The sequence below is a fragment of the Anomaloglossus baeobatrachus genome, chromosome 10, assembly GCF_048569485.1.
Source record: "Anomaloglossus baeobatrachus isolate aAnoBae1 chromosome 10, aAnoBae1.hap1, whole genome shotgun sequence".
Lineage (NCBI taxonomy): Eukaryota > Metazoa > Chordata > Amphibia > Anura > Aromobatidae > Anomaloglossus > Anomaloglossus baeobatrachus.
This window is the reverse complement of record NC_134362.1, coordinates 189052497-189078766: the sequence shown is the minus strand read 5'-3', so window position 1 is coordinate 189078766 and position 26270 is coordinate 189052497. Positions and strand designations below refer to the sequence as shown.

The 26270-nt window shown below is 52.5% G+C and overlaps 2 protein-coding genes across 2 annotated transcripts in view; both read left to right on the top strand.

The window, feature by feature from the left end:
• The window catches only part of PSMD7 (proteasome 26S subunit, non-ATPase 7), a 627368-nt gene that overhangs the window by 302492 nt on the left and 298606 nt on the right, over positions 1 to 26270 (top strand). The window lies entirely within an intron of this gene.
• TMED6 (transmembrane p24 trafficking protein 6) lies at positions 3864 to 26240 on the top strand. Its single transcript, XM_075326014.1, has 4 exons — positions 3864 to 4101; positions 5364 to 5490; positions 17535 to 17683; positions 25436 to 26240. The coding sequence occupies exons 1-4, from the start codon at positions 3898 to 3900 to the stop codon at positions 25667 to 25669; spliced, it is 714 nt and encodes a 237-aa protein (XP_075182129.1). The 5' UTR covers positions 3864 to 3897; the 3' UTR covers positions 25670 to 26240.

The following is a 26270-nucleotide window of genomic DNA, read 5'->3' as shown; positions in this document are numbered from 1 at the left end:
TTCGTTCCTCCAACTGGTCATCCTCTAAGCCTTCCGCCTCGTCCGCTAACTCAGCCAAGGATCAGAAATCCAACTGGCGTCCGCAGAAGACCGCAGGAGGTTCTGCCACTAAGGCAGCTTCCTCATGACTCTCGGCCCGCTCCAGCCACGTCCTTAGTCGGTGGCAGGCTCTCCCACTTTGGCGACGCTTGGTTAAAGCAAGTCTCCGATCAGTGGGTGAGAGACCTCATATCTCACGGCTACAGGATAGAATTCTCTTCCAGCCCTCCAAACAGATTTTTTCTCTCAACTCCCCCCTGCTCCAAGGCCGCCGCCTTCTCGCAGGCCGTGGCGTCCTTGCAGGCAAACGGAGTGATTGTCCCAGTTCCCGCTCAGGAACGGTTCAGAGGTTTTTACTCAAATCTCTTCCTAGTTCCAAAAAAGGACGGTACCTTCCAGCCCATCCTGGATCTCAAGCTTCTCAACAAGCATGTCCGGGTGCGGCATTTTCGCATGGAGTCTCTGCGATCAGTCATTGCCTCTATGACCCAAGGGGAGTTCCTGGCGTCCATCGACATCAGAGATGCCTATCTACATGTGCCAATCGCAGTGTCACATCAGCGTTGGTTACGTTTTGCGATAGGCGAGGATCATTTCCAATTCGTGGCTCTCCCCTTCGGGTTAGCCACGGCCCCTCGGGTATTCACCAAGGTCATGGCGGCAGTGATTGCGGTCTTGCACCTCCAGGGGTTAGCAGTGCTTCCTTATCTGGACGACCTTCTGGTCAAGGGTCCATCCAGCGCAGACTGTCAGCGGAGTGTCTCGCTCACTCTCGCCACCCTAGCCCAATTCGGGTGCATTGTCAATCTTCCCAAATCCACTCTGACTCCGACCCAGAGTCTCACGTACCTAGGGCTGCAGTTCGAGACTTTGCTGGCACTTGTGAAGTTGCCCTTAATCAAACAGCAGTCTCTCCGGCTAGCGGTGCGCTCTCTCCTGAGGCCCCGCCGTTATTCCCTCAGGCGCCTGATGCAGGTGCTGGGTCAAATGGTGGCCTCCATGGAGGCGGTTCCCTTTGCCCAGTTCCATCTGCGTCCTCTGCAGCTGGACATTCTCCGCTGTTGGGACAAGCGGCCTTCCTCCTTACAGAGGTTAGTGGCTCTGTCGCCACGGACCAGGAGCTCTCTTCAGTGGTGGCTTCGACCCCTCTCCCTGTCCCAAGGGCGCTCCTTCCTGACTCCGTCCTGGGTGATTCTCACCACGGATGCCAGCCTATCCGGCTGGGGAGCGGTACATCTCCACCACAGAGCACAGGGCACTTGGACTCCGTCAGAGTCAGCCCTTTCAATCAATGTGCTGGAAACCAGAGCTGTGCTTCTAGCTCTCCTAGCCTTTCACCACCTGTTGGCGGGCAGGCACATTCGAGTCCAGTCAGACAACGCGACCGGTTGCCTACATCAATCACCAAGGCGGGACACGCAGCCGCCTGGCAATGTTGGAGGTCCAACGCATTCTTCAATGGGCGGAGGACTCCAAGTCCACCATATCTGCCGTCCACATCCCTGGCGTAGAAAACTGGGAGGCAGATTATCTCAGCCGTCAATCCGTGGACGGTGGCGAGTGGTCCCTGCACCCGGCAGTGTTTCAGTCAATTTGCCGCAAGTGGGGCACTCCAGACGTGGACCTAATGGCATCCCGTCACAACAACAAGGTTCCGGTTTACGTGGCTCGCTCCCACGATCCTCAGGCCTTCGCCGCGGACGCTCTGGTTCAAGACTGGTCCCAGTTTCGTCTGTCCTACGTGTTTCCCCCTCTAGCTCTCTTGCCCAGAGTCCTGCACAAGATCAGAATGGAGGGCCGTCGAGTCATCCTCATTGCACCGGACTGGCCCAGGCGAGCTTGGTATCCGGACCTGCTCCAATTGTCCGTGGAGATGCCGTGGCATCTTCCGGACCGTCCAGACCTGCTCTCGCAAGGTCCGTTTTTCCGCCCGAATTCTGCGGCACTCAAATTGACGCCGTGGCTCTTGAGTCCTGGCTCTTGACGGCTTCTGGTATTCCTCCTGAAGTCATCTCAACTATGACTCGGGCCCGTAAGTCTTCCTCTGTCAAGATGTATCACAGGACTTGGAAAATTTTCCTGTCCTGGTGTCGCTCTTCCGGCCATTCTCCTTGGCCATTCTCGTTGCCGACCCTTCTGTCTTTTCTACAGTCCGGTCTGCAGCTAGGACTGTCCCTCAACTCTCTCAAGGGACAAGTCTCAGCTCTATCAGTGCTGTTCCAGCGGCGTCTCGCACGGCTGGCTCAGGTCCGCACCTTTATGCAAGGTGCGTCTCACATCATTCCACCTTATCGGCGGCCCTTGGATCCCTGGGACCTTAACTTGGTCCTCACGGTATTGCAGAAACCCCCTTTCGAGCCCCTTAGGGAGGTTTCTTTGTATCGTCTTTCTCAAAAGGTGGCCTTTCTAGTTGCCATAACTTCTCTCAGGAGAGTCTCTGATTTGGCTGCGCTCTCCTCGGAGTCACCTTTTTTGGTTTTTCACCAAGACAAGGTAGTTCTCCGTCCGACCCCGGACTTTCTTCCTAAGGTGGTCTCTCCCTTCCACCTTAACCAGGATATTTCCTTGCCTTCCTTCTGTCCGGCCCCTGTTCATCGCTTTGAGAAAGCGCTGCATACTCTAGATCTGGTGCGTGCTCTCTGGATTTATGTGTCTCGCACCGCTGCGCTTAGGCGGTGCACCTCTCTTTTTGTGCTAACCACAGGGCGGCGCAAGGGTCTCTCTGCTTCTAAGCCGACCTTGGCCCGTTGGATTAGATCGACCATTTCGGACGCCTACCAGAGTACTCAGGTGCCTCCCCCGCCGGGGATCAAAGCACACTCGACCAGAGCTGTCGGTTCCTCTTGGGCTTTTAGGCACCAGGCTACGGCTCAACAAGTCTGTCAGGCTGCCACTTGGACTAGCCTGCATACCTTTTCGAAGCACTACCAAGTGCATGCTCATGCTTCGGCAGATGCGAGCTTGGGCAGACGCATCCTTCAGGCGGCTGTCGCCCACTTGTGAACTTAGGCTCCGCCTACTTCTTAGTTTTTTCTGTTTATTCCCACCCAGGGACAGCTTTGGAACGTCCCATGGTCTGGGTCTCCCAAAGGAACGATAAAGAAAAAGAGAATTTTGTTACTTACCGTAAATTCTTTTTCTTATAGTTCCGTATTGGGAGACCCAGCACCCTCCCTGTTGCCTGTTGGCAATTTTCTTGTTCCGTGTGTTATCACCGGCTGTTGTCGTGGACAGTGTTTCCGGTTGTTCCGGTTCTTACTCGGCTCTACTTGTGGGTGGCTATTCTCCTTCAGCTTTTGCACTAAACTGGCTAGGACTGGCTACCAGGGGGTGTATAAGCTCAGAGGGAGGAGCTACACTTTTAAGTGTAGTACTTTGTGTGTCCTCCGGAGGCAGAAGCTAAACACCCATGGTCTGGGTCTCCCAATACGGAACTATAAGAAAAAGAATTTACGGTAAGTAACAAAATTCTTTTTTTTCCCCCTATGTGTGCCAATGCAAAAAGACCGAACTCTGTGGGTATGACTATAGAAATATGATGGATGAATTAATATTATGGAAAAATCTGATGGAACAGAACTGTGCAAAGCTCAACCTAACTGCTAGGAAATGTCATTGTTGCAGTGTTGCTATTTTTTTTCCCTATGTGTGCCAATGCAAAAAGATTGAACTCTGTGGGTATGACTATAGAAATATGGTGGATAAATAAAGCAGATTTTTCCTTGGACGCTCCATGGGTTGAGCTGATTTCTGCTCCTGGGCTCGCGGAGCCTTATCGGGGCTGTGGGCAGGACTGGTTAATGATTGCTGAGTTGTACCTAATCCTCGGTGCTCAGATGCTCCTCGGCCGCGCACACGATGCTTGCTCCTGCCGTCCTCCTCCTCCTGTCTCTCCTGTGCCCATGTTTGCCGCAGAAGTCCGAGCCGCTGAGCAGTCCCGGCTCCGAGCCCTTATTCCGTGGGGCGGATCGCTATGATTTTGCCGTTGTGGTGGGTCCGGCCGGCACCGAATGCTTCTGGCACTTTGCACATCAGGGCGGCTACTTCTACTTTGGATACGAGGTAAGTGGAGCATCCAGGAACCATTAACCCCCTTTTATCCCACCCCCATTAACCCCCTTTTACCTCCCCCTATCTCCACTGCCATTAACCCCCTTTTACTTCCCCATATTTCCACCCCCATTAACCCCCCCTTTACCTCCCCCTATCTCCACCATTAAACACCCCCCCCCCTTTACACCCCCCAATATAAACTCCTTATCCTTAAATAATCAATCTTCATTGGCACCAGGCAAATTTGTAACCTCCCAGCTGTCGCCGACCACTTCTTGCTGGGACTTGTAGTGCCACAATTGATGCTATTAGTCTATATTGCCCCTCATTGTATGAATGACTGTTGGGTAAATTCCTTTCCTCGTGCTGATGCAACGACTGGAACCTCAACATCTGCTGCCAGCCGAAATGTTCTCAACGGCGTCTTATCACTTTTACCAAGGTGACCCCTTCCCTTACTGAGTGCAAACAGCAGAAAGTGTCCTAAATGTACCGAGGCTTGTATACAGGGTAGAGACATTTGCCAGTCCTCATGATCGTACATTGGAAGGGTAAAAATCTGCAACAGAAAAGTGAACCCAGCGCTGTACAGTAACAGTGCTAACCACTGAGCCACCGTGCTCAGTGGTTAGCATTCCATTCATTGCTTGGAAGGGTCAGTAACGCAAGAAACCGGAATGAGACTCAATCCACGCAGTTTGCAAAGTGAACCCAGCGCTGCAAAGCAAGTGCTAACCACTGAGTTACCATGCTCAGTGGTTAGCATTCCATTCATTGCAATGGATGGATCAGTATCACAAGCGACCGGAGTGAGAATAGTTCCACCCAGTTTGAAAAGTGAACCCAATGCTGCAAAGCAAGAATGCTAACCACTAAGCTCAGTGGTTAGCATACCATTCATTGCAATGGAAGGATTAGTAACACAAGCGACCGGAGTGAGAACAGTTCCATCTGGTTTGAAAAGTGAACCCAGCGCTGCAAAGCAAGTGCTAACCACTGAGCCACCTTGCTCAGTGGTTAGCATTCCATTCATTGTAACGGAAGAGTCAGTAACACGAGTGACCGGAGTGAGAATCATTCTATCCAGTTTGAAAATTAACCCAGCGCTGGAAAGCAAGTACTAACCACTGAGTCACTGTGCTCAGTGGTTAGCATTCCATTCAATGCACTGGAAGGATCAGTAACGCAAGCGACAGGAATTATTTCCACAGAATTTCAGTATTTGTGTCTGATTTATTTCTAAAATTATTTTTTCTTTCTCTTTCCTCCAGGTTCAATGGACGTCTGGCCTCATGCAGGACAGACACGTGTCCGCCTCGGCCCACGATCCTCAGGGTTTTCTCATTGAGTCCTCCAAGGAAGTCCGTGGTCAAATCAACTTCCAGACCAAGGAAACTGGTAATGGGATGGAGAAAATGAAATTATTTTTTTTATTTTATTTTTCTTCGGCGCTCCATTGGGAGACCCAGACGATTGGGTGTATAGCACTGCCTCCGGAGGCCACACAAAGCAATTACACTAAAAAGTGTAAGGCCCCTCCCCTTCTGGCTATACACCCCCAGTGGGATCACTGGCTCACCAGTTTTCTGCTTTGTGCGAAGGAGGTCAGACATCCACGCATAGCTCCACTGTTTAGTCAGCAGTAGCTGCTGACTCTATCGGATGGAAGAAAAGAGGGCCCATATAGGGCCCCCAGCATGCTCCCTTCTCACCCCACTTGCGGTTTGTAAGGTTGAGGTACCCATTGCGGGTACGGAGGCTGGAGCCCACATGCTGTTTTCCTTCCCCATCCCCCTGAGGGGCTCTGTGGAAGTGGGATCTTACCGGCCCCCAAACCCTGAGGCCGAGCTCCATCCACAGACCCAGAGACCCTGCTGGAGGAGCTGAGTACAGTCAGGGACAAGGCCCTGCAACGTTCAGGTACTCTGTGTCCCCGCACAGACAGGCCACGCACACTCCAGGCTTGCTGGGTGTGCTAGTGCGCCGGGGGCACTAGCGCTGCGCGCTTGGGTTTGAGTCACTGCAGCTTAGCTGAGTGATTTTATGTCTTGGGAACTACCGCGCCGGCCGCTCCGGGAGCGGCGGCGCCGCTGGGACTTGTAGTGCGCCGGGGACTCGCGCTGCCCGCGCTTTTACGGCGGCAGCGCTCATAATCTAGTCCCTGGCTTTTGCGGCCTAGCTCTGCTTCGTTCCCGCCCCCACCCTGTCAATCAGGGAAAGGGAGAGACGCTGTTCTATAGCCAGCGCCGAGGGCTGGAGCCTTATTTACATGCTCCAGCCCTCTCACTGGGCACAGTGGGGACGCAAGTTTCCCGCTCTTGGTCTCAACACGCCCAGGGCCCGCCCCTCTCCACAGGACGCCGGCAGCCATTCCTGCATGCAGTCTGGCTGGAGAACGGACACAGGCTCTGGGGGACTCAGACAAGGGACTCTGGCGACCACACACCCGCGTTTATGCGGGCGGTAAGCTGCACATAAGTGCTGGCCCCACTAGTGCCACAGTGTTATTTGGTGCATTTTTTCCCTGTACCATATATATTTATATTGCACTGTACAGTCGCTTCTTGGCTGTATACCCTACATTGCTCTGAGGAGACAACAACATGTCATCCGCAAAGCGCAAGGGTGCCAAGGCACAGGCGGTACGCACTGCTTGTGCCGCATGTGGGGCTAATCTACCGGCAGGTTCCAATGACCCCCATTGTGTGCAATGTTCGGTCCCTGTGCCACTTCGGCAGCCAGAGTCTATGGTAGTAGTGGCCCAGGCAGAGACGCCTGTGAACCCTGCCCCGGTGACGGGGACAGAATTTGCAGTTTTTGCTGATAAGATGTCTGTGACTATGACAAAAATCCTGGAAACCTTGCAGTCCAGGCCAGTTTCTCAGACCATGGACACTGCTGTGTCTATGCTCCCCGGTCCCCCTCAGTTGGAACTAATCCGTACTTCAAGGGGGTCCCAGGCATCACAGGCTGAGGACTCTGACTCGGATGACAGTCCCAGGCAGCCTAAGCGGGCTCGCTGGGAAAGACCCTCGCCGTCATCACACTGGTCAGGGTCTCAGCGAGACGAGGCTCTGTATGAGGAGACAGAGGTGGGTGATCAGGAGTCTAATCCTGACACCGCTCTCAATCTAGATACCCCTGATGGTGACGCTATGGTAAATGACCTTATAGCGGCCATCAATAGACTGTTGGATATTTCTCCCCCTGCCCCTTCAGCAGAGGAGGCAGCGGCACAGCAGGAGAAGTTCCATTTCCGGTATCCTAAGCGTAAATTGAGTACTTTTCTGGATCACTCTGACTTCAGAGAATCAGTCCAGAAACATCATGCTTATCCAGATAAGCGTTTCTCCAAACGTCTTAAGGATACACGTTATCCCTTTCCCCCTGACGTGGTCAAACGCTGGACCCAGTGTCCAAAGGTGGACCCCCCAATCTCCAGGCTTGCGGCTAGATCCATAGTTGCAGTGGAAGATGGGGCTTCACTTAAAGATGCCAATGACAGACAGATGGACCTTTGGTTAAAGTCTGTCTATGAAGCTATCGGCGCGTCGTTTGCTCCAGCATTCGCCGCCGTGTGGGCACTCCAAGCTATTTCAGCTGGCCTGGCACAGGTGGACTCTATCATACGTCCAGCAGTGCCGCGAGTAGCGTCCCTAACCTCGCAAATGTCTGCGTTTGCGACTTACGCTATCAACGCTGTCCTGGACTCTACGAGCCGTACCTCAATGGCGTCTGCCAACTCTGTGGTTTTGCGCAGAGCCTTGTGGTTAAAGGAATGGAAAGCAGATTCTGCTTCCAAGAAATGTTTAACCAGCTTGCCACTATCTGGAGACAGACTGTTTGGTGAGCAATTGGCTGAGATCATTAAACAGTCCAAGGGTAAGGACTCCTCCTTACCCCAGCCCAGATCGAGCAAACCTCAACAGAGGAAGTGGCAGTCGAGGTTTCGGTCCTTTCGAGGCTCCAGCAAGACCCAATTCTCCTCGTCCAAAGGGACTCAGAAGGAGCAAAGGAGCTCTGATTCCTGGCGGGCTCATTCACGCCCCAAGAAAACAACCGGAGGAACCGCTTCCAAGGCGGCTGCCTCATGACTTTCGGCCTCATCCCTCCGCATCCTCGGTCGGTGGCAGGCTCTCCCGCTTTTGCGACATTTGGCTGCCACAGGTCAAAGACCGGTGGGTAGCAGACATTTTGTCTCACGGGTACAGGATAGAATTCAGTTCTCATCCTCCGCCTCGGTTCTTCAGAACCTCCCCACATCCCGACCGAGCAGATGCCCTTCTGCAGGCGGTGTGGTCACTAAGAGCAGAAGGAGTGGTGATCCCTGTTCCTCTGCAGGAACAAGGGCAAGGTTTTTACTCCAATCTCTTCGTGGTTCCAAAAAAGGACGGCTCGTTCCGTCCTGTTCTGGACCTAAAGCTGCTCAACAAGCATGTGAACGCCAGGCGGTTCCGGATGGAATCCCTCCGCTCTGTCATTGCCTCAATGTCTCAAGGAGATTTCCTTGCATCAATAGACATCAAAGATGCTTATCTCCACGTGCCGATTGCTACAGAGCACCAACGTTTTCTACGTTTCGTGATAGGAGACGACCATCTCCAGTTCGTAGCTCTGCCATTTCGTCTGGCGACAGCCCCACGGGTTTTCACCAAGGTCATGGCGGCAGTGGTAGCAGTCTTGCATTCTCAGGGACACTCGGTGATCCCTTACTTGGACGATCTACTTGTCAAAGCACCCTCTCAAGAGGCATGCCAACACAGCCTGAATGTTGCGCTGGAGACTCTCCAGACTTTCGGGTGGATCATCAACTTTTCAAAGTCAAACCTGGCACCGACCCAATCACTAACGTATCTTGGCATGGAGTTTCATACTCTCTCAGCGATAGTGAAGCTTCCGCTGGACAAGCAGCGGTCTCTACAGACAGGGGTGCAGTCTCTCCTTCAGGGCCAGTCGCACCCCTTAAGGCGCCTCATGCACTTCCTAGGGAAGATGGTGGCGGCAATGGAGGCAGTCCCGTTCGCGCAGTTTCATCTGCGTCCACTTCAATGGGACATTCTCCGCCAATGGGACGGGAAGACAACTTCCCTAGACAGGAAAGTCTCCCTTTCTCAGACGGCCAAGGATTCTCTGCTATGGTGGCTTCTTCCCACCTCATTATCGCAGGGAAGATCATTCCTGCCCCCATCCTGGGCAGTGGTCACGACAGACGCGAGTCTGTCAGGGTGGGGAGCAGTTTTTCTCCACCACAGGGCTCAAGGGACGTGGACTCAGCAGGAGTCCACCCTTCAGATCAATGTTCTGGAGATCAGGGCAGTGTATCTTGCCCTATTAGCCTTCCAGCAGTGGCTGGAAGGAAAACAGATCCGAATTCAGTCTGACAACTCCACAGCGGTGGCATACATCAACCACCAAGGAGGGACACGCAGTCGGCAAGCCTTCCAGGAAGTCAGGCGGATTCTGATGTGGGTAGAGGAAAGAGCATCCACCATATCAGCAGTCCACATCCCGGGCGTAGAAAACTGGGAAGCAGACTTCCTCAGTCGCCAGGGCATGGACGCAGGGGAATGGTCCCTTCACCCGGACGTGTTTCAGGAAATCTGCCGCCGCTGGGGGGTGCCGGACGTCGACCTAATGGCGTCTCGGCACAACAACAAGGTCCCGACCTTCATAGCGCGGTCTCGCGATCAAAGAGCTCTGGCGGCAGACGCCTTAGTGCAAGATTGGTCGCAGTTCCGGCTCCCTTATGTGTTTCCACCTCTGGCACTCTTGCCCAGAGTGTTACGCAAGATCAGATCCGATTGCGGCCGCGTCATACTCGTCGCCCCAGACTGGCCGAGGAGGTCGTGGTACCCGGATCTGTGGCATCTCACGGTCGGCCAACCGTGGGCACTACCAGACCGTCCAGACTTACTGTCCCAAGGGCCGTTTTTCCATCGGAATTCTGCGGCCCTGAACCTGACTGTGTGGCCATTGAGTCCTGGATCCTAGCGTCTTCAGGATTATCCCAAGGGGTCGTGGCCACCATGAGACAGGCTAGGAAGTCCACTTCTGCTAAGATCTACCACAGAACGTGGAAGATTTTCTTATCCTGGTGCTCTGCACAAGGAGTATCTCCCTGGCCATTCGCGTTACCTGTCTTTCTTTCCTTCCTGCAATCTGGGTTGGAAAAGGGCTTGTCGCTCGGCTCCCTTAAAGGGCAAGTCTCGGCACTATCCGTGTTTTTTCAGAAGCGTCTAGCACGACTTTCTCAGGTGCGCACGTTCCTGCAGGGGGTTTGTCATATCGTACCTCCGTACAGGCGGCCGTTAGATCCGTGGGATCTAAACAAGGTCCTTGTTGCTCTCCAGAAGCCGCCCTTCGAGCCTCTGAGGGATGTGTCACTTTCTCGACTCTCACAGAAAGTGGCCTTTCTGGTAGCGGTCACGTCTCTTCGGAGAGTGTCCGAACTAGCAGCGCTGTCATCCAAGGCTCCTTTCCTGGTGTTCCACCAGGACAAGGTAGTGCTGCGCCCCATTCAGGAGTTTCTCCCTAAGGTGGTATCCTCTTTTCATCTTAATCAGGATATCTCCTTGCCTTCCTTTTATCCGCATGCAGTTCATCGGTATGAAAAGGATTTACATTTGTTGGATCTGGTGAGAGCACTCAGAATCTACATTTCCCGCACGGCGCCCCTGCGCCGCTCGGATGCACTCTTTGTCCTTGTCGCTGGTAAGCGCAAAGGGTCGCAGGCTTCCAAAGCCACCCTGGCTCGATGGATCAAAGAACCAATTCTTGAAGCCTACCGTTCTGCTGGGCTTTCGGTTCCATCAGGGCTGAAGGCCCATTCTACCAGAGCCGTGGGTGCGTCCTGGGCATTACGACACCAGGCTACGGCTCAACAGGTGTGCCAGGCAGCTACCTGGTCGAGTCTGCACACTTTCACCAAACATTATCAGGTGCATACCTATGCTTCGGCGGACGCCAGCCTAGGTAGAAGAGTCCTGCAGGCGGCAGTTGCCTCCCCGTAGGGGAGGGCTGTCTTTGCAGCTCTAACATGAGGTATTTCTTTACCCACCCAGGGACAGCTTTTGGACGTCCCAATCGTCTGGGTCTCCCAATGGAGCGCCGAAGAAGAAGGGAATTTTGTTACTTACCGTAAATTCCTTTTCTTCTAGCTCCTATTGGGAGACCCAGCACCCGCCCTGTTGTCCTTCGGGATTTTTGGTTGTTTTTCGGGTACACATGTTGTTCATGTTGAATGGTTTTCAGTTCTCCGACGTTACTTCGGAGTGAATTTGTTTAAACCAGTTATTGGCTTTCCTCCTTCTTGCTTTTGCACTAAAACTGGTGAGCCAGTGATCCCACTGGGGGTGTATAGCCAGAAGGGGAGGGGCCTTACACTTTTTAGTGTAATTGCTTTGTGTGGCCTCCGGAGGCAGTGCTATACACCCAATCGTCTGGGTCTCCCAATAGGAGCTAGAAGAAAAGGAATTTACGGTAAGTAACAAAATTCCCTTCATATTACATATATTTTGTCCAGCATTAAAAGTTTGGAAACTTTTTGCAAGTTGCTCAAAGGATTTGTCATTTCTGTAAAACAAAACAAAAAAAAACATTTATTTATATATAATATATATATTTTTTTTTCCACTGACGCCTCATTGGGGGACACAGGACCATGGGTGTTATGCTGCCTATCCATAGGAGGACACTAAGTAGATGCAAAAGACATTAGCTCCTCCTCTGCAGTATACACCCCTTGGCCGGGCCAGTCAACCTCAGTTTTAGCTTAGTGTCTGTAGGAGGCACATCTTCCAAGGTTTTGTTATTTTTTGAGGGCGATGGTTTCTCTTAGGGACCGATCTCCCAATACCATCAACGGGCGGGAACGCGGAGTGTCGCCTCCACGTACCCCCCCCCCCTGCGACGCTGGATCCTGGGCTGCCTTTTACTGGACGACGGGTTTCACAGACACCGATTTTCCAGAGCCCAGGGCAGAAGCACAATCCCTCAGCCCCTCTTTGCAGGCTCTGAGTTGATACATTGCACCTGTGTGGCCGGACACAGCAAGCTGACTCTGCTATTTCCACTGCCTGGACTGAGGCAGTGTTAAGGTGAGATCCCCCCTGACTGGTTTCCCAGACAAAGGGAGAAAGATGGTGCAGGGAAGGCTCTCAGGACTGCTGAATTTACAGTCTTTATTCCCACCATAGCTGCGTGCTGGCTGGAGGAGGGGGAGGGGGGAGGCCCTTGCTGATTGCAGGGACTCCTGCACAGATAATCTACCGGTGGCGAGCTGTGTGCTGACTGGAGGGAGGGGGAGAAAAACTGTCACAGAAGCTCCCTTCCCACCGTTTTTTTACTACCGACAGCAGGGGGGGGCCACACTGACTTCTTCTTGGCGCTCTTTTAGCACTAAGCCCCGCCCCCCCACGGGCTGTAATAAGCCCTCCCTACCCCCCTGGAAAGCGCGCGAAAATCTCCACAGAGCGGGCTTACTCCTTCCTGAGGACGTAGGGCCATCGGCTGATTCTGGTGAGGTACACCGAAGCAAATACAATCCTTGCTTCCCACTGCTTCACTTGTAGCTCTGCAGATCATTGCTCCCCCTCCTGGCATACTCCTTTTAGGAACATGCAGAACTCTAAGGGTACTAAGAGTGCTAAGACTCACATAGTCTATTATTCAGCCTGCACTGCCTGCCACGCTGAGCTACCACGTAAATGCACCTCTTCTCTCTGTGAGTCCTGTGCCCCTATAGCCCCCCAAGACACACACCCCCCCCGCCGCAACAGTCAGCCCAGAGCCTAGGGCTCCCAGCCCACCGGAATGGGCACAGTTTCTGTCCCAATCCATGGAAAAACTGTCACAGAACCTGGTGCTGGCTATGCAATGTCGTCTTCCACACCCTTCTGGGCCCCTGGACGGAACGCAGCTTGAGGATACCCCTATGGAGGGTCCTTCTGAGGTAATCCGGGCCCATGCTTCACCGGTTGCAGGGATCAGAAAAAGAGCACACGGTCGGGTGTCTCCAACGGGCTCTCCCTCGGGAGTACACAGGGCAGGCTCTCCCACACGCTCCACGGCTTCTGAAGAGCTGGAGGAGGGAGAATGCTGTTTGTACCAGGAGGATTCCTTGGTTTCACCCTCCCCAGATGATCAAACTGCAATAGACTCCCTTATAGCAGCAATCAACCAAACTCTGCATGTGGCGGATCCCCCATCCACTACCACTGACCATGTGGTCTCCTTTAAGAGGGCAAGGAAACCCCAAAAGGTTTTCGCTGATCACCCAGAGTTTCAGGATATCCTCACAAAGCAAAGGGAGAAGCCTGACAGGCGCTTCGGTAACCGTAAACTCATGGAGTCCCGGTACCCTTTTCCCTCACCTGCCCCTAAGGGCTGGGTCGATCCACCCTCGGTCGACTTCCCCCCCCGTTCTCCCGCCTTGCCACAAAAACGCTCCTGTCGTTACCCGATGGTTCCTCCATCAAGGACCCGACAGACAGACAGGTGGAGCACCTCGCCCGCTCTGCCTTTGAGGCTGCTAGTTCCTCCCTCTCGCCCTCCTTTGCCTCTGTGTGGGTCGCAAAGGCGATCTCGGTCTGGGCAGAATCCCTTAGCACTTCGCTTGAGGAATCCCAGTTCCCTCATACCGTCACAGAGGTAACAGCTCAAATTACCGCTGCGGCGGAGTACCTCATGCAGGCCTCCATTGACGCTGCTACCTGCGCAGCTTTTGCCGCCTCAAATACCATAGCCATCCGTAGAGATCTCTGGCTCCGACAATGGCGAACGGACTCTGCCTCCAAGAAGTCTCTTACGGGCCTTCCCTTTTTCCAGACCGATTGTTTGGAAAAAGACAGCAAACAGCAGGAGTGATAATACCTGTCCCGGACGACGAGAAGTTCAGGATTTTTTATTCCAACCTCTTTGTGGTCCCCAAAAAGGATGGCTCAGTTCGACCCATCCTGCACCTCAAACACCTGAACAAACATGTGCACGTACGGAGATTCAGAATGGAGTCCCTAAGGTCCATTATTGCATCCATGGTCGAAGGGGAATTCCTCGCCTCCATAGATATCAAGGACGCGTACCTGCGCATACCTATCGCCCCACATCACCAAAAGTTCCTCCGCTTCGCAGGTCAGGACTCTCATTTTCAATTCGTAGCCCTACCCTTCAGCCTTGCCACCGCACCAAGGGTCTTCACAAAAGTCATGGTGGCCGCCATGAGCGTCCTTCACGCCAGGGGAGTAGTCGTTCTCCCTTACTTGGACGACCTCCTCATCAAGGCCCCCTCCTTCCGCGACTGCTCAACCAGTGTACAGATCACTGTGGACACTCTATCCCGCTTAGGGTGGCTACTGATTCTAGACAAATCATCCCCAGTCCCTTGACGACCCATCACCTTCCTGGGCATGTCCCTGGACACCTGTCGGGGCTTGATCTATCTCCCTCAGGACAAGGCGATCGCTCTTCGACAAGCGGTACGCTGCCTTCTACGTCCTCCATCTCGCTCCATTCGATTCAGCATGAAGATGCTCGGCAGGATGGTGGCGGCTATGGAGACAGTACCCTTTGCTCAACTGCAAGTCCGCCCACTGCAGCTAGCCCTTCTAGCTGCCTGGGACAAGAGCCCCTTCTCCCAGGACAAACATCTTCACCTGACGCCTTCAGTCAGGTACGCACTCCGCTGGTGGCTTCGGTCCTCATCCCTATCGAAGGGGAGATCTTTTCTCCCAGTGAACTGGCTGGTCCTGACCGGACGCCAGCCTCCTAGGCTGGGGAGCAGTGTACCGGCACCACACTGCTCAAGGACGTTGGACGCCCCAGGAGTCTTCCCTACCCATAAACATACTAGAAATCAGCGCGATCTTCCTCATGCTCAGGGCGTTCTGCCCTCTGCTAGCGGGTCGTCGGATTCGAGTCCAATCGGACAATGCGACAGCTGTAGCCTATATCAATCGGCAGGGGGGCACCCGCAGCAAAAGCGGCTTATCTCGAGGCCCACAGGATCCTCAGCCGGGCCGAATCGACAGGGTCAGTGATATCAGCGGTACACATACCGGGGGTAGAGAACTGGGCAGCAGACTTCTAAGTCTCCAAGGCCTGGCAGCCGGAGAATGTTCTCTCCACCCAGAAGTGTTTCTACACATCTGCACTCGCTGGGGTACACCAGACGTGGATCTAATGGCCTCAAGGTTGAACGCAAAGCTACCCGCGTCCATCGCGCGGCTGCTCTAGTCTGCTCCTGGCACCACTTCCGCCTGCTTTACATATTTCCACCTCTACACCTGCTGCCGCGAGTAATCAGGAAGATCAAGGCAGAGGGAGTCCCGGTGATAGCATCGGACTGGCCCAGGGGCGCCTGGTATGCCGAATTAGTACAAATGCTCGCAGACGCACCGTGGCGCCTTCCAGACATCCCAGACTTGCTGACCCAAGGGCCCATTTCCCATCAGAACTCCAGAGCCCTGAAGCTGACGGCATGTCCATTGAGACCTGGGTATTAACAAGAGCAGGATTCTCCCCCGCGGTTATCTCCACCATGATCAGCGCCCGAAAGCCTGCTTCATCCCACATTTACCACCGTACGTGGAAAATCTTCCTTTCATGGTGCAGGGAAACTAACGTCCAGGCTATGCTTCTGGCCATCCCCAGAATTCTCGACTTTCTACAGTCTGCCCTTTAAAGGGCAGGTCTCAGCGCTCTCAATCTTCTACCAATGCCGCCTGGCTCAAAAACCGCAAGTCAAGACCTTCCTCCAGGGCGTTTCCCATCTAGTTCCCCCGTACAAACGGCCGCTGGACCCATGGGACCTCAATCTTGTTCTGGACGGTCTCCAGAGGTCTCCCTTTGAACCCCTCAAGGAATCCTCCCTTGCTCTTCTGTCCTGGAAGGTAACATTCCTGGTGGCAATTACGTCCATCAGACGGGTTTCGGAGCTGGCAGCACTCTCTTGCCGCGAGCCTTTTCTGATCTTTCACCAGGACAAGGTGGTTCTGCGCCCCCTTCCGGATTTTCTTCCAAAGGTTCCTACCCCGTTTCATTTGAACGAGGACATTGTTCTGCCTTCCTTTTGTCCACACCCAGTTCATAGGGTGGAAAGGTCTCTGCATTCGTTAGACCTCGTCAGAGCTCTCAGATATTACATATCCAGGACAGCCCCCTTTAGGAAAACGGACTCTTTGTTCATCATTCCTGAGGGGCCTAAGAAGGAACAGGCAGCTTCAAAGGCGACTCTGACTCGCTGGATTCGCTCTGCGATCCAGGAAGTCTACCGCTTGCAACTCAAGCCCATTCCTAGTGGGCTGCGGGCTCATTCCACGCGAGCAGTTGGCGCTTCGTGGGCCATTCGGCATCAGGCTTCAGTGGAACAGGTGTGTAAGGCTGCGACCTGGTCTAGCCTACATACGTTTTCAAAGCATTACAGAGTCCATACCCAGGTTTCAGCTGAGGCAAATCTGGGTAGGAAAATTCTGCAAACGGCAGTAGAGCACCTTCTCTTAGTAGGCGCTCCAGACTGTCTGGGACTGGTTCATCGTCCTTGGGTTGTGTTGTCTTTTATTTTTCCCACCCATGGACTGCTTTAGGATGTCCCATGGTCCTGTGTCCCCCAATGAGGCGTCAGAGAAAAATGGATTTTTGTGTACTCACCGTAAAATCATTTTCTCTTAGCCATCATTGGGGGACACAGCACCCACCCTGTTGCCCTGTTGGGCCTTGGTTCTCTCAGTACTTTATTTGGTTATGACTCTTTTTTTTTTCTCATGTTCCTCCGTTGAGATAAGTTCTTACTATTTTTTTTTCTCCTACTGCTTGTGTACTAAAACTGAGGCTGCCTGGCCCGGCCAGGGGGTGTATACTGCAGAGGAGGAGCTAATGTCTTTTGCATCTACTTAGTGCCCTCCTATGGATAGGCAGCATAACACCCATGGTCCTGTGTCCCCCAATGATGGCTAAGAGAAAACGATTTTTCGGTGAGTACACAAAAATCCGTTTTGTTTTTTTTAATTAATAAAGAGGTTATTCACTATTTTTTACATTGATGGCCTATCGTTTAGGATAGGTCATCAATATCTGATCGGCCACTGATCAGCTGCCGCCATTCAAATCAATGGGAGGCGGATATGTAATACGCGGCCGCAGCTGCTATTGGAAGATGGGCAGCTCCGGAACTGAGCATTTACAGCCACTGCCAGCACCGACGACAACTGATTGGCTGGGGTCCGATACCCTGCACTCCCACCAATCAGACATTGATGACCTATCCTAAGGATAAGCCATCAATGCAAAAGTAGTGGATAACCCCTTTAAACCACAGCAGATTGGGCCTTATGACAACTAGGCAAAAACTGCACAAGTATACGCCTATATATTGCACCCTCGTGTGTGCTCTTTAAAGGCTCCTTATGCAAAATGCGTTTACACAATCCTTTTCTGTGTTCTTTCCGCAGGTTTTTACCAGCTCTGCATCAATAACTGGAAGAATAGCTTCGGCTCGGTTCAGGTCTACCTAAACTTTGGGGTGTTCTATGACGGACAAGGACCCGAGCACCCTCAGGACAGCAAGCAGCAGTTAAATGACACCCTGATTACTATTGAGGTGAGTCCTGCGATCATCACAGTTAATACGGAGGCAGAAGACTGCATCGGAGTGACCCGGATCACCGGGCCGGGCTATTGAGTTGTCTAAGACGAGGCGCGGCATCGTCCACTTGTCGGATTGTGCTGCGCCTCCAATTCCTGCATTCCCCGTAGAGGCGCCGGGTCATCCACTTGTTGGATTGTGCGGCGCTTCCAATTCCTTAATTCACCTTAACGACCGCGGGCAGTAATATTACGTCCTAGCGGTCATAGTGTTACTGCCCGCGGTTTGCTGCCGGCAGCATGCAGCAATCGGCGCACATCTCAGCTGATTTCTACAGCTGAGATGTGTGCCTGCCAGGCACGAGCAGAATCGTTATCTGCCCGTGCCGTTTAACCCCTTAAATGGCGCTGTCAATATGTCACAGCGCCATTATAACGGCATCGGCGGTACACATTTACTCACCGGCTGATACCGGAAATCACGTGACTTCCGGTAGTTGTCATGGTAGCACAGGGTCATGTGAGGACTCCTGTAGCTCACATGAATTACTTTCAGTTTCACCCGGCCCGGAGCTGAGTGAGGCAGAAAATGAGCATATCTGCTGTTTATAGCTGTGATCAGCAGATAGGGCAGAGCGATCAGATTGCTGATCTATATAGCCCTCTAGTGGACTAGTAAAATAAGAAAAAAAAGTTTTAAAAAAATTTAAAAAAACCCCTAAGTTTTAAACCACTTCCCTTTCACCCCATTGAAAACTAAAGGGTTAAAAAAAATACACATTTGGTATCGCCGCGTTCAGAAACGTCCTCTCTATCAAAATATAGAATCAATTAATCTGATTGGATATTTTTTTGCTACTACGCCGTTTACCAAATGGCAAAGAAGGGAATTTTGTTACTTACCGTAAATTCCTTTTCTTCTAGCTCTTATTGGGAGACCCAGACGATTGGGGTATAGCTACTGCCCTCTGGAGGCCACACAAAGCACTACATTAAAAGTGCAAGGCCCCTCCCCCTCTGGCTATACCCCCCCGTGGTATCACGGGTTCTCCAGTTTTAGTGCCAAAGCAAGAAGGAGGAAGCCAATAACTGGTTTAAACAAATTAACTCCGAATAACATCGGAGAACTGAAAAACCGTTCAACATGAACAACATGTGTACCCGCAAACAACAAAAAAACATCCCGAAGGACAACAGGGCGGGTGCTGGGTCTCCCAATAAGAGCTAGAAGAAAAGGAATTTACGGTAAGTAACAAAATTCCCTTCTTCTTCAGCGCTCTATTGGGAGACCCAGACGATTGGGACGTCCAAAAGCTGTCCCTGGGTGGGTAAATAAATACCTCATGTTAGAGCTGCAAAACAGCCCTCCCCTACGGGGGTGTCACTGCCGCCTGCAGGACTCTTCTACCTAAGCTGGCATCCGCCGAAGCATAGGTATGCACCTGATAATGCTTGGTGAAAGTGTGCAGACTGGACCAGGTAGCTGCCTGGCACACCTGTTGAGCCGAAGCCTGGTGACGTAATGCCCAGGACGCACCCACGGCTCTGGTGGAGTGGGCTTTTAGCCCCGAAGGAACCGGAAGCCCCGCAGAACGGTAGGCCTCTAGAATTGGTTCTTTGATCCATCGAGCCAGGGTGGCTTTAGAAGCCTGCAACCCCTTGCGCGGACCAGCGACAAGGACGAAAAGTGCATCGGCACGGCGTATGGGCGCCGTGCGGGAAATGTAGATTCTGAGTGCTCTCACCAGATCTAGCAAACGTAAGGCCTTTTCATACCGGTGAACCGGATGAGGGCAAAAAGAAGGCAAGGAAATATCCTGATTAAGATGAAAAGAGGATACGACCTTAGGGAGAAACTCCGGAATGGGGCGCAGCACAACCTTGTCCTGGTGGAACACCAGGAAGGGAGCCTTAGATGACAGAGCTGCCAGCTCAGACACTCGCCGAAGCGATGTGATTGCAACAAGAAACGCCACTTTCTGCGACAGCCGAGAAAAGGAAACTTCCTTCAGAGGCTCGAAGGGCGGCTTCTGGAGAGCAACTAGTACCCTGTTCAGATCCCATGGATCTAACGGTCGCTTGTACGGGGGCACAATATGACAGACCCCCTGCAAGAACGTGCGCACCTTAGGAAGACGTGCTAGACGCTTCTGAAAAAACACGGATAGTGCCGAAACTTGCCCTTTAAGGGAACTGAGCGACAAGCCCTTTTCTAACCCCGATTGCAGGAAGGAAAGAAACTTGGGCAATGCAAATGGCCAGGGAGACACTCCCTGAGCAGAGCACCAGGACAAGAAAATCTTCCACGTTCTGTGGTAGATCTTAGCCGAATTCGACTTTCTAGCTTGTCTCATTGTGGCAATGACTCCCTGAGATAATCCAGCAGATGCTAGGATCCAGGACTCAATGGCCACACAGTCAGGTTCAGGGCCGCAGAATTCTGATGGAAAAACGGCCCTTGGGACAGTAAGTCTGGTCGGTCTGGCAGTGACCACGGTCGACCGATCGTGAGATGCCACAGATCCGGATACCACGACCTCCTCGGCCAGTCTGGAGCGACGAGTATGACGCGGCTGCACTCGGATCTGATCTTGCGTAGCACTCTGGGCAAGAGCGCCAGAGGCGGAAACACGTATGGGAGCTGAAACTGCGACCAATCTTGAACCAAGGCGTCTGCCGCCAGAGCTCTTTGATCGCGCGACCTCGCCATGAATGCCGGGACCTTGTTGTTGTGCCGGGATGCCATTAGGTCGACGTCCGGCACTCCCCAGCGGCGACAGATTTCCTGAAACACGTCCGGGTGAAGGGACCATTCCCCTGCGTCCATGCCCTGGCGACTGAGGAAGTCTGCTTCCCAGTTTTCTACGCCTGGGATGTGAACCGCGGATATGGTGGATGCTCTGTCCTCCACCCACATTAGAATGCGCCGGACTTCTTGGAAGGCTTGCCGACTGCGCGTCCCTCCTTGGTGGTTGATGTATGCCACCGCTGTGGAGTTGTCCGATTGGATTCGGATCTGCTTTCCTTCCAGCCACTGTTGGAAGGCCAGTAGAGCAAGATACACTGCTCTGATCTCCAGAACATTGATCTGAAGGGTGGACTCCTGCGGAGTCCACGTCCCCTGAGCCCTGTGGTGGAGAAATACTGCTCCCCACCCTGACAGACTCGCATCTGTCGTGACTACTGCCCAGGATGGGGGCAGGAAGGATCTTCCCTGAGACAATGATGTGGGAAGGAGCCACCATTGTAGAGAGTCTTTGGCCGTCTGGGAAAGCGAGACTTTCCTGTCCAGGGACGTTGACTTCCCGTCCCATTGGCGGAGAATGTCCCATTGAAGTGGGCGCAGATGAAACTGCGCAAAGGGAACTGCTTCCATGGCTGCCACCATCTTCCCTAGGAAATGCATGAGGCGCCGCAAGGGATGCAACTGGCCCTGCAGGAGAGATTGCACCCCTGTCTGTAGTGACCGCTGCTTGTCCAGCGGAAGCTTCACTATCGCTGCTAGAGTATGAAACTCCATGCCAAGATACGTTAGTGACTGAGTCGGTGATAGGATCGACTTTGGAAAGTTGATGATCCATCCGAAAGACTGTAGAGTCTCCAGCGTAGCATTCAGACTGAGTTGGCATGCCTCCTGAGAGGGAGCTTTGACCAATAAGTCGTCTAGGTAAGGAATCACCGAGTGACCCTGAGAGTGCAAGACTGCTACCACCGCCGCCATGACCTTGGTGAAGACCCGTGGGGCTGTCGCCAGACCAAATGGAAGAGCTACGAACTGAAAATGGTCGTCTCCTATCACAAAACGTAGAAAACGTTGATGTTCTGTAGCAATTGGCCCGTGGAGATAAGCATCCTTGATGTCTATTGAGGCAAGGAAGTCTCCTCTGGACATTGAGGCAATGACAGAGCGGAGGGTTTCCATCCGGAACCTCCTGGCGTGCACATGTTTGTTGAGCCGTTTTAGGTCCAGAACAGGACGGAACGAGCCGTCCTTTTTTGGAACCACAAAGAGATTGGAGTAAAACCCTTGCCCTTGTTCCTGAGGAGGGACTGGGATAACCACTCCTTCCGCTTTTAGGGAATCCACCGCCTGCAGCAGAGCATCTGCTCGGTCTGGCCGTGGGGAGGTTCTGAAGAACCGAGCTGGAGGACGAGAATTGAACTCGATTCTGTACCCGCGAGACAAAATGTCCGTCACCCACCGGTCTTTGACCTGTGACATCCAAATGCCGGAAAAGCGGGAGAGCCTGCCCCCGACCGGCGATGCGGAGGGGGGGGGCTGGAAGTCATGAGGTAGCCGCTTTGGAAGCGGTACCTCCATTTGCTTTCTTGGGGCGTGTGTGAGTCCGCCACGAATCTGAGTTTCTTTGCGTCCTCTGAGTCCCTTTGGACGAGGTAAATGGTGTCTTGCCCGAACCTCGAAAGGACTGAAACCTCTGCTGCCACTTTTTCTGCTGAGGTTTGGGTGTTCTGGGTTGTGGTAAAGAGGAGTCTTTACCCTTGGACTGTTTAATGATGTCAGCCAATGGCTCGCCAAACAGTCTCTCTCTAGACAAAGGCAAACTGGTTAAACATTTTTTGGAACCAGCATCTGCTTTCCAGTCCTTTAACCACAAGGCTCTGCGCAAAACAACCGAATTGGCGGACGCCATTGAGGTGCGACTGGTAGATTCTAGGACCGCATTGATAGCGTAAGACGCAAACGCCGACATCTGCGTGGTAAGGTGCGCCACTTGCGGCACTGCTGGATGCATGATAGCATCCACTTTTGCTAAGCCAGCTGAAATAGCCTGGAGTGCCCATACGGCTGCGAATGCCGGAGCAAACGACGCGCCTATAGCTTCATAGACAGATTTTAACCAAAGGTCCATCTGTCTGTCATTGGCATCTTTAAGTGAAGCGCCATCCTCCACTGCAACTATGGATCTAGCTGCAAGTTTGGAAATCGGGGGGTCTACCTTTGGACACTGTGTCCAGCGCTTGACCACCTCAGGGGGGAAAGGGAAACGCGTATCTTTAGATCGTTTAGAGAAACGCCTTTCTGGGTGAGCGTCGTGCTTCTGGATTGATTCTCTGAAGTCAGAGTGATCTAACAAAGCACTCAGTTTACGCTTGGGATAAAGGAAACGAAACTTTTCCTGCTCCGCAGCCGCCTCTTCTGCTGAAGGGGCTGGGGGAGAAATATCCAACAGCCTATTGATGGCTGAGATAAGGTCGTCTACCATGGCATCCCCATCCGGGGTATCCAGGTTGAGAGGGGTTCCAGGAGTGTGGATTCCTGATCACTCTCATCAGACACATCACAGGGAGACTGATTGCGCTGAGACCCTGAGCAGTGTGAAGACGTCGAGGGTCTTTCCCAGCGAGCTCGCTTAGGGTGGCTGGGACCATCATCTGAGTCATAATCCTCGGCCTGTGAAGCCGGGGACCCCCCTGTGGGCTGGATACATTCCAAGTAAGGGGGACCTGAGGACAGAGGCCTCACCGTGCCCAGAGACTGAGCCCCATGCATAGATTGCAAGGTCTCAAGGATTTTTGCCATAGATACAGACATATTATCTGCAAAAACTGCAAAGTCCGTCCCTGTCACCGGGGCAGAACTTACAAGCGTCTCAGCCTGGGTCGCCACCTCTCCTGACTCCAGCTGGCGAAGCAGCACCGGGTCGGAGCATTGCACACAATGGGGGTCATCAGAGCCTGCTGGTAGATTAGCCCCACATGCAGCACACGCAGTATACACAGCCCTTTTTGCCTTGGCCGCCTTGCGTTTTGAGGATGACATGTTGCTGCTTCCACAGAGCGATCTGGGATATGCAGCCAGAAGCGCACCTCACAGTGCAAGAAATACAATATCTATATAACTGTACAGTACACTGATACACAGTGAGGCACTAGAGGGACCAGCACAGAAAAAACGCTTACCGCCCGCTTAAAAAGCGGGTGTGTGGTCGCCAGATAGCCCCTAGTCCAGGTCTCCCAGAGCCTTGCGTCCTTCCTCCAGCCAGGCATGCATGTAATGGCTGCCGGCGTCTCGAGAGAGGAAGGGGGGCGGGCCCTGGGCGTTCCTGGCCAAGAGCGGGAAGCCTGCTTCCCTCTGTGCATAGTGTGAGGGCTGGAGCATGTAAATCAGGCTCCAGCCCTCGTCGCTGCTTGCGAACAGCGTCTCTCCCCTACCCTGAATGACAGGGTGGGGGCGGGAACGAAACGGAGCTGCCGGCGTCCTAGGCCCAAAAAGCCGGGGACTAAAGTTATAACCGCCGCCGCCGTAAAAGCGCGGACGGCGGATCCCCGGCGCACCACAAGTCACAGCAGCGCCGCCCGGTCCAGAGGGGGTCGGCGCTGCGTTCCCAAACACAAACAATCCCCCAGTAATCTGTAGGGACACCAACTCCACGTTGCGGTCCCCGGCGCACTATAACACCCAGCCAGCCCGGAGTGTGTCTGTGCCTGCCGGGGACACAGAGTACCTGTAAGATGCAGGGCCCTGTCCCTGATCGTACTCCTGCTCCGAATCCATCAGGTTCTAATGGGTCTGTGGATGGAGCCCGGCATCAGAGCTGAGAGGCCGGCAGGATCCCACTTCCACAGAGCCCTACAAGGGGATGTGGAAGGAAAACAGCATGTCAGGCTCCAGCCCTGTACCAGCAATAGGTACCTCAACCTTACAACACCATCCAGGGGTGAGAAGGGAGCATGCTGGGGACACTATATGTGTCCTCTTTTCTTCCATCCGAAACAGTCAGCAGCTACTGCTGACTAAAATCTGTGGAGCTATGCATGGAATGTCTGACCTCCTTCGCACACAAAGCTAAAACTGGAGAACCCGTGATACCACGGGGGGGTATAGCCAGAGGGGGAGGGGCCTTGCACTTTTAATGTAGTGCTTTGTGTGGCCTCCAGAGGGCAGTAGCTATACCCCAATCGTCTGGGTCTCCCAATAGAGCGCTGAAGAAATTACGTTTTTTAGTTCTCATAAATTTTGCACTAAATGCAATAACAAGCGATCAAAACGTAGCATCTGCGCAAAATTGGTACCGTTAAAAACATCAGCTTGAGACGCAAAAAATAAGCAGTCACTGAGCCATAGATCCCGAAAAATGAAAAAGCTACGGCTCACGGAAAATGGCGTAAAACGTACGCCACTTTTTTCAGACAAACGTCTGATTTTTTTTTTTTTAACCCCTTAGATAAAACTAAACCTATACATGTTTGGTGTCTACGAACTCGCACCGGCCTCAGGCATCTCACCCACACATCAGTTTTACCATATCGTGAACACTGTGAATGAAATATCTCAAAAACAATAGCGCTATCGCACTTTTTTTGCAATTCTTCCTCATTTGGAATTTTTTTGCTGTTTTCCAGTACACAATATGGTAAAACTTATGGTTTCATTTAAAAGTACAACTTGTCCTGCAAAAAAGAGCCCTCACATGACCATATTGACTGAAAAATAAAAAAAAAGTTACGTCTCCTGGAAGAAGAATGGCGAAAAAGAAAAACGGAAAGTGAAAGGTTTAAAGGCGCCATGTTGTCCACTTTTCGGATTGTGCGGCGCTGCCAATTTCTGCATTCCCTGTAGAGGCGCCGCATCGTCCATTTGTCTCCGAGCTCCTAGAATCTGGTCTTGTTTATGGTTTGGTGCAATTTGGAGCTAAAGTCAGAAGTGGATTCAATTGGATCCTAATATTTCTTAATCTTACTGGATCCACTTCTGGCCGATATAAACTCACTTTTTTGGGGGGTTTTTTTTCCTTCTCCGTTCCAGCAAAGTGCCCACATTGTCCAAGGCCGCGTTCTGCACATGTGGAGATATTACACCTTCGCTCGCATGAGGAAAGGATCCGATTACTACAGACTGAGGGCCAACTATTCCTACGTGAACTGGTGGTCCGCGGGTACCAGTGTCCTTATTGTGGTCTCGGGGGTCCTGCAGCTCTACTTCCTAAAACGTCTTTTCAACTCCAAACCGGTGACCGAAACACAAAAACCGCGCTGCTGAGGGTATACACCGCACTGTACAGATACATCTCAGAAAAGAAACGGAGGGCGCAAGATCCAGGAACTCCGATGACCGTTTTATAACCATTTCTATACATGTTTTATATAAGTTGACCAATAAAAGCAAAATATTTGCAGTGTGCCCCCTTAACACAAACTTAGAAAATTTTATTTTATGCGTTTACAATTTTGCTGGCTTCAGAGCTGAAATCTTCCAGTATTCCCTGCTTGCTCAGTGCATGTATAGAACTTGCAACCTAGAAAGCATGATGTAGGACAAATCATCCCATTACACTATGGGAGCGTCTGGTTACTTTACAGCCTGATGACTATTTCCACTACCAACTACGGTAGCAGAATTCTGAATGCAGCTCTGGAGCATAAAGAGGCTATAACTGAAGTCACTAGATCAGCCCAAGCTAAAATACTATCATATCCAGGGCAGGAGAACTATTGATTGGACCAGACATTAGTGTAAATTTACCCTTAGCTAGAATATTTCTTATATAGACAGTGATGGACAGTCCCTGTACACCGCACATGTCAAACTGCATCTAGGAATAAAGGGACAGTGGAAAATCCTTGGTGTCTTGTCTCATTCT

Coding starts and splice junctions, on each gene's coding strand:
- TMED6 (XM_075326014.1), top strand. CDS start 3,898: ATGCTTGCTCCTGCCGTCCTCCTCCTCCTGTCTCTCCTGTGCCCATGT. Junction 4,102..5,363: donor ACTTCTACTTTGGATACGAG/GTAAGTGGAGCA, acceptor TCTTTCCTCCAG/GTTCAATGGACGTCTGGCCT. Junction 5,491..17,534: donor CTTCCAGACCAAGGAAACTG/GTAATGGGATGG, acceptor TTCTTTCCGCAG/GTTTTTACCAGCTCTGCATC.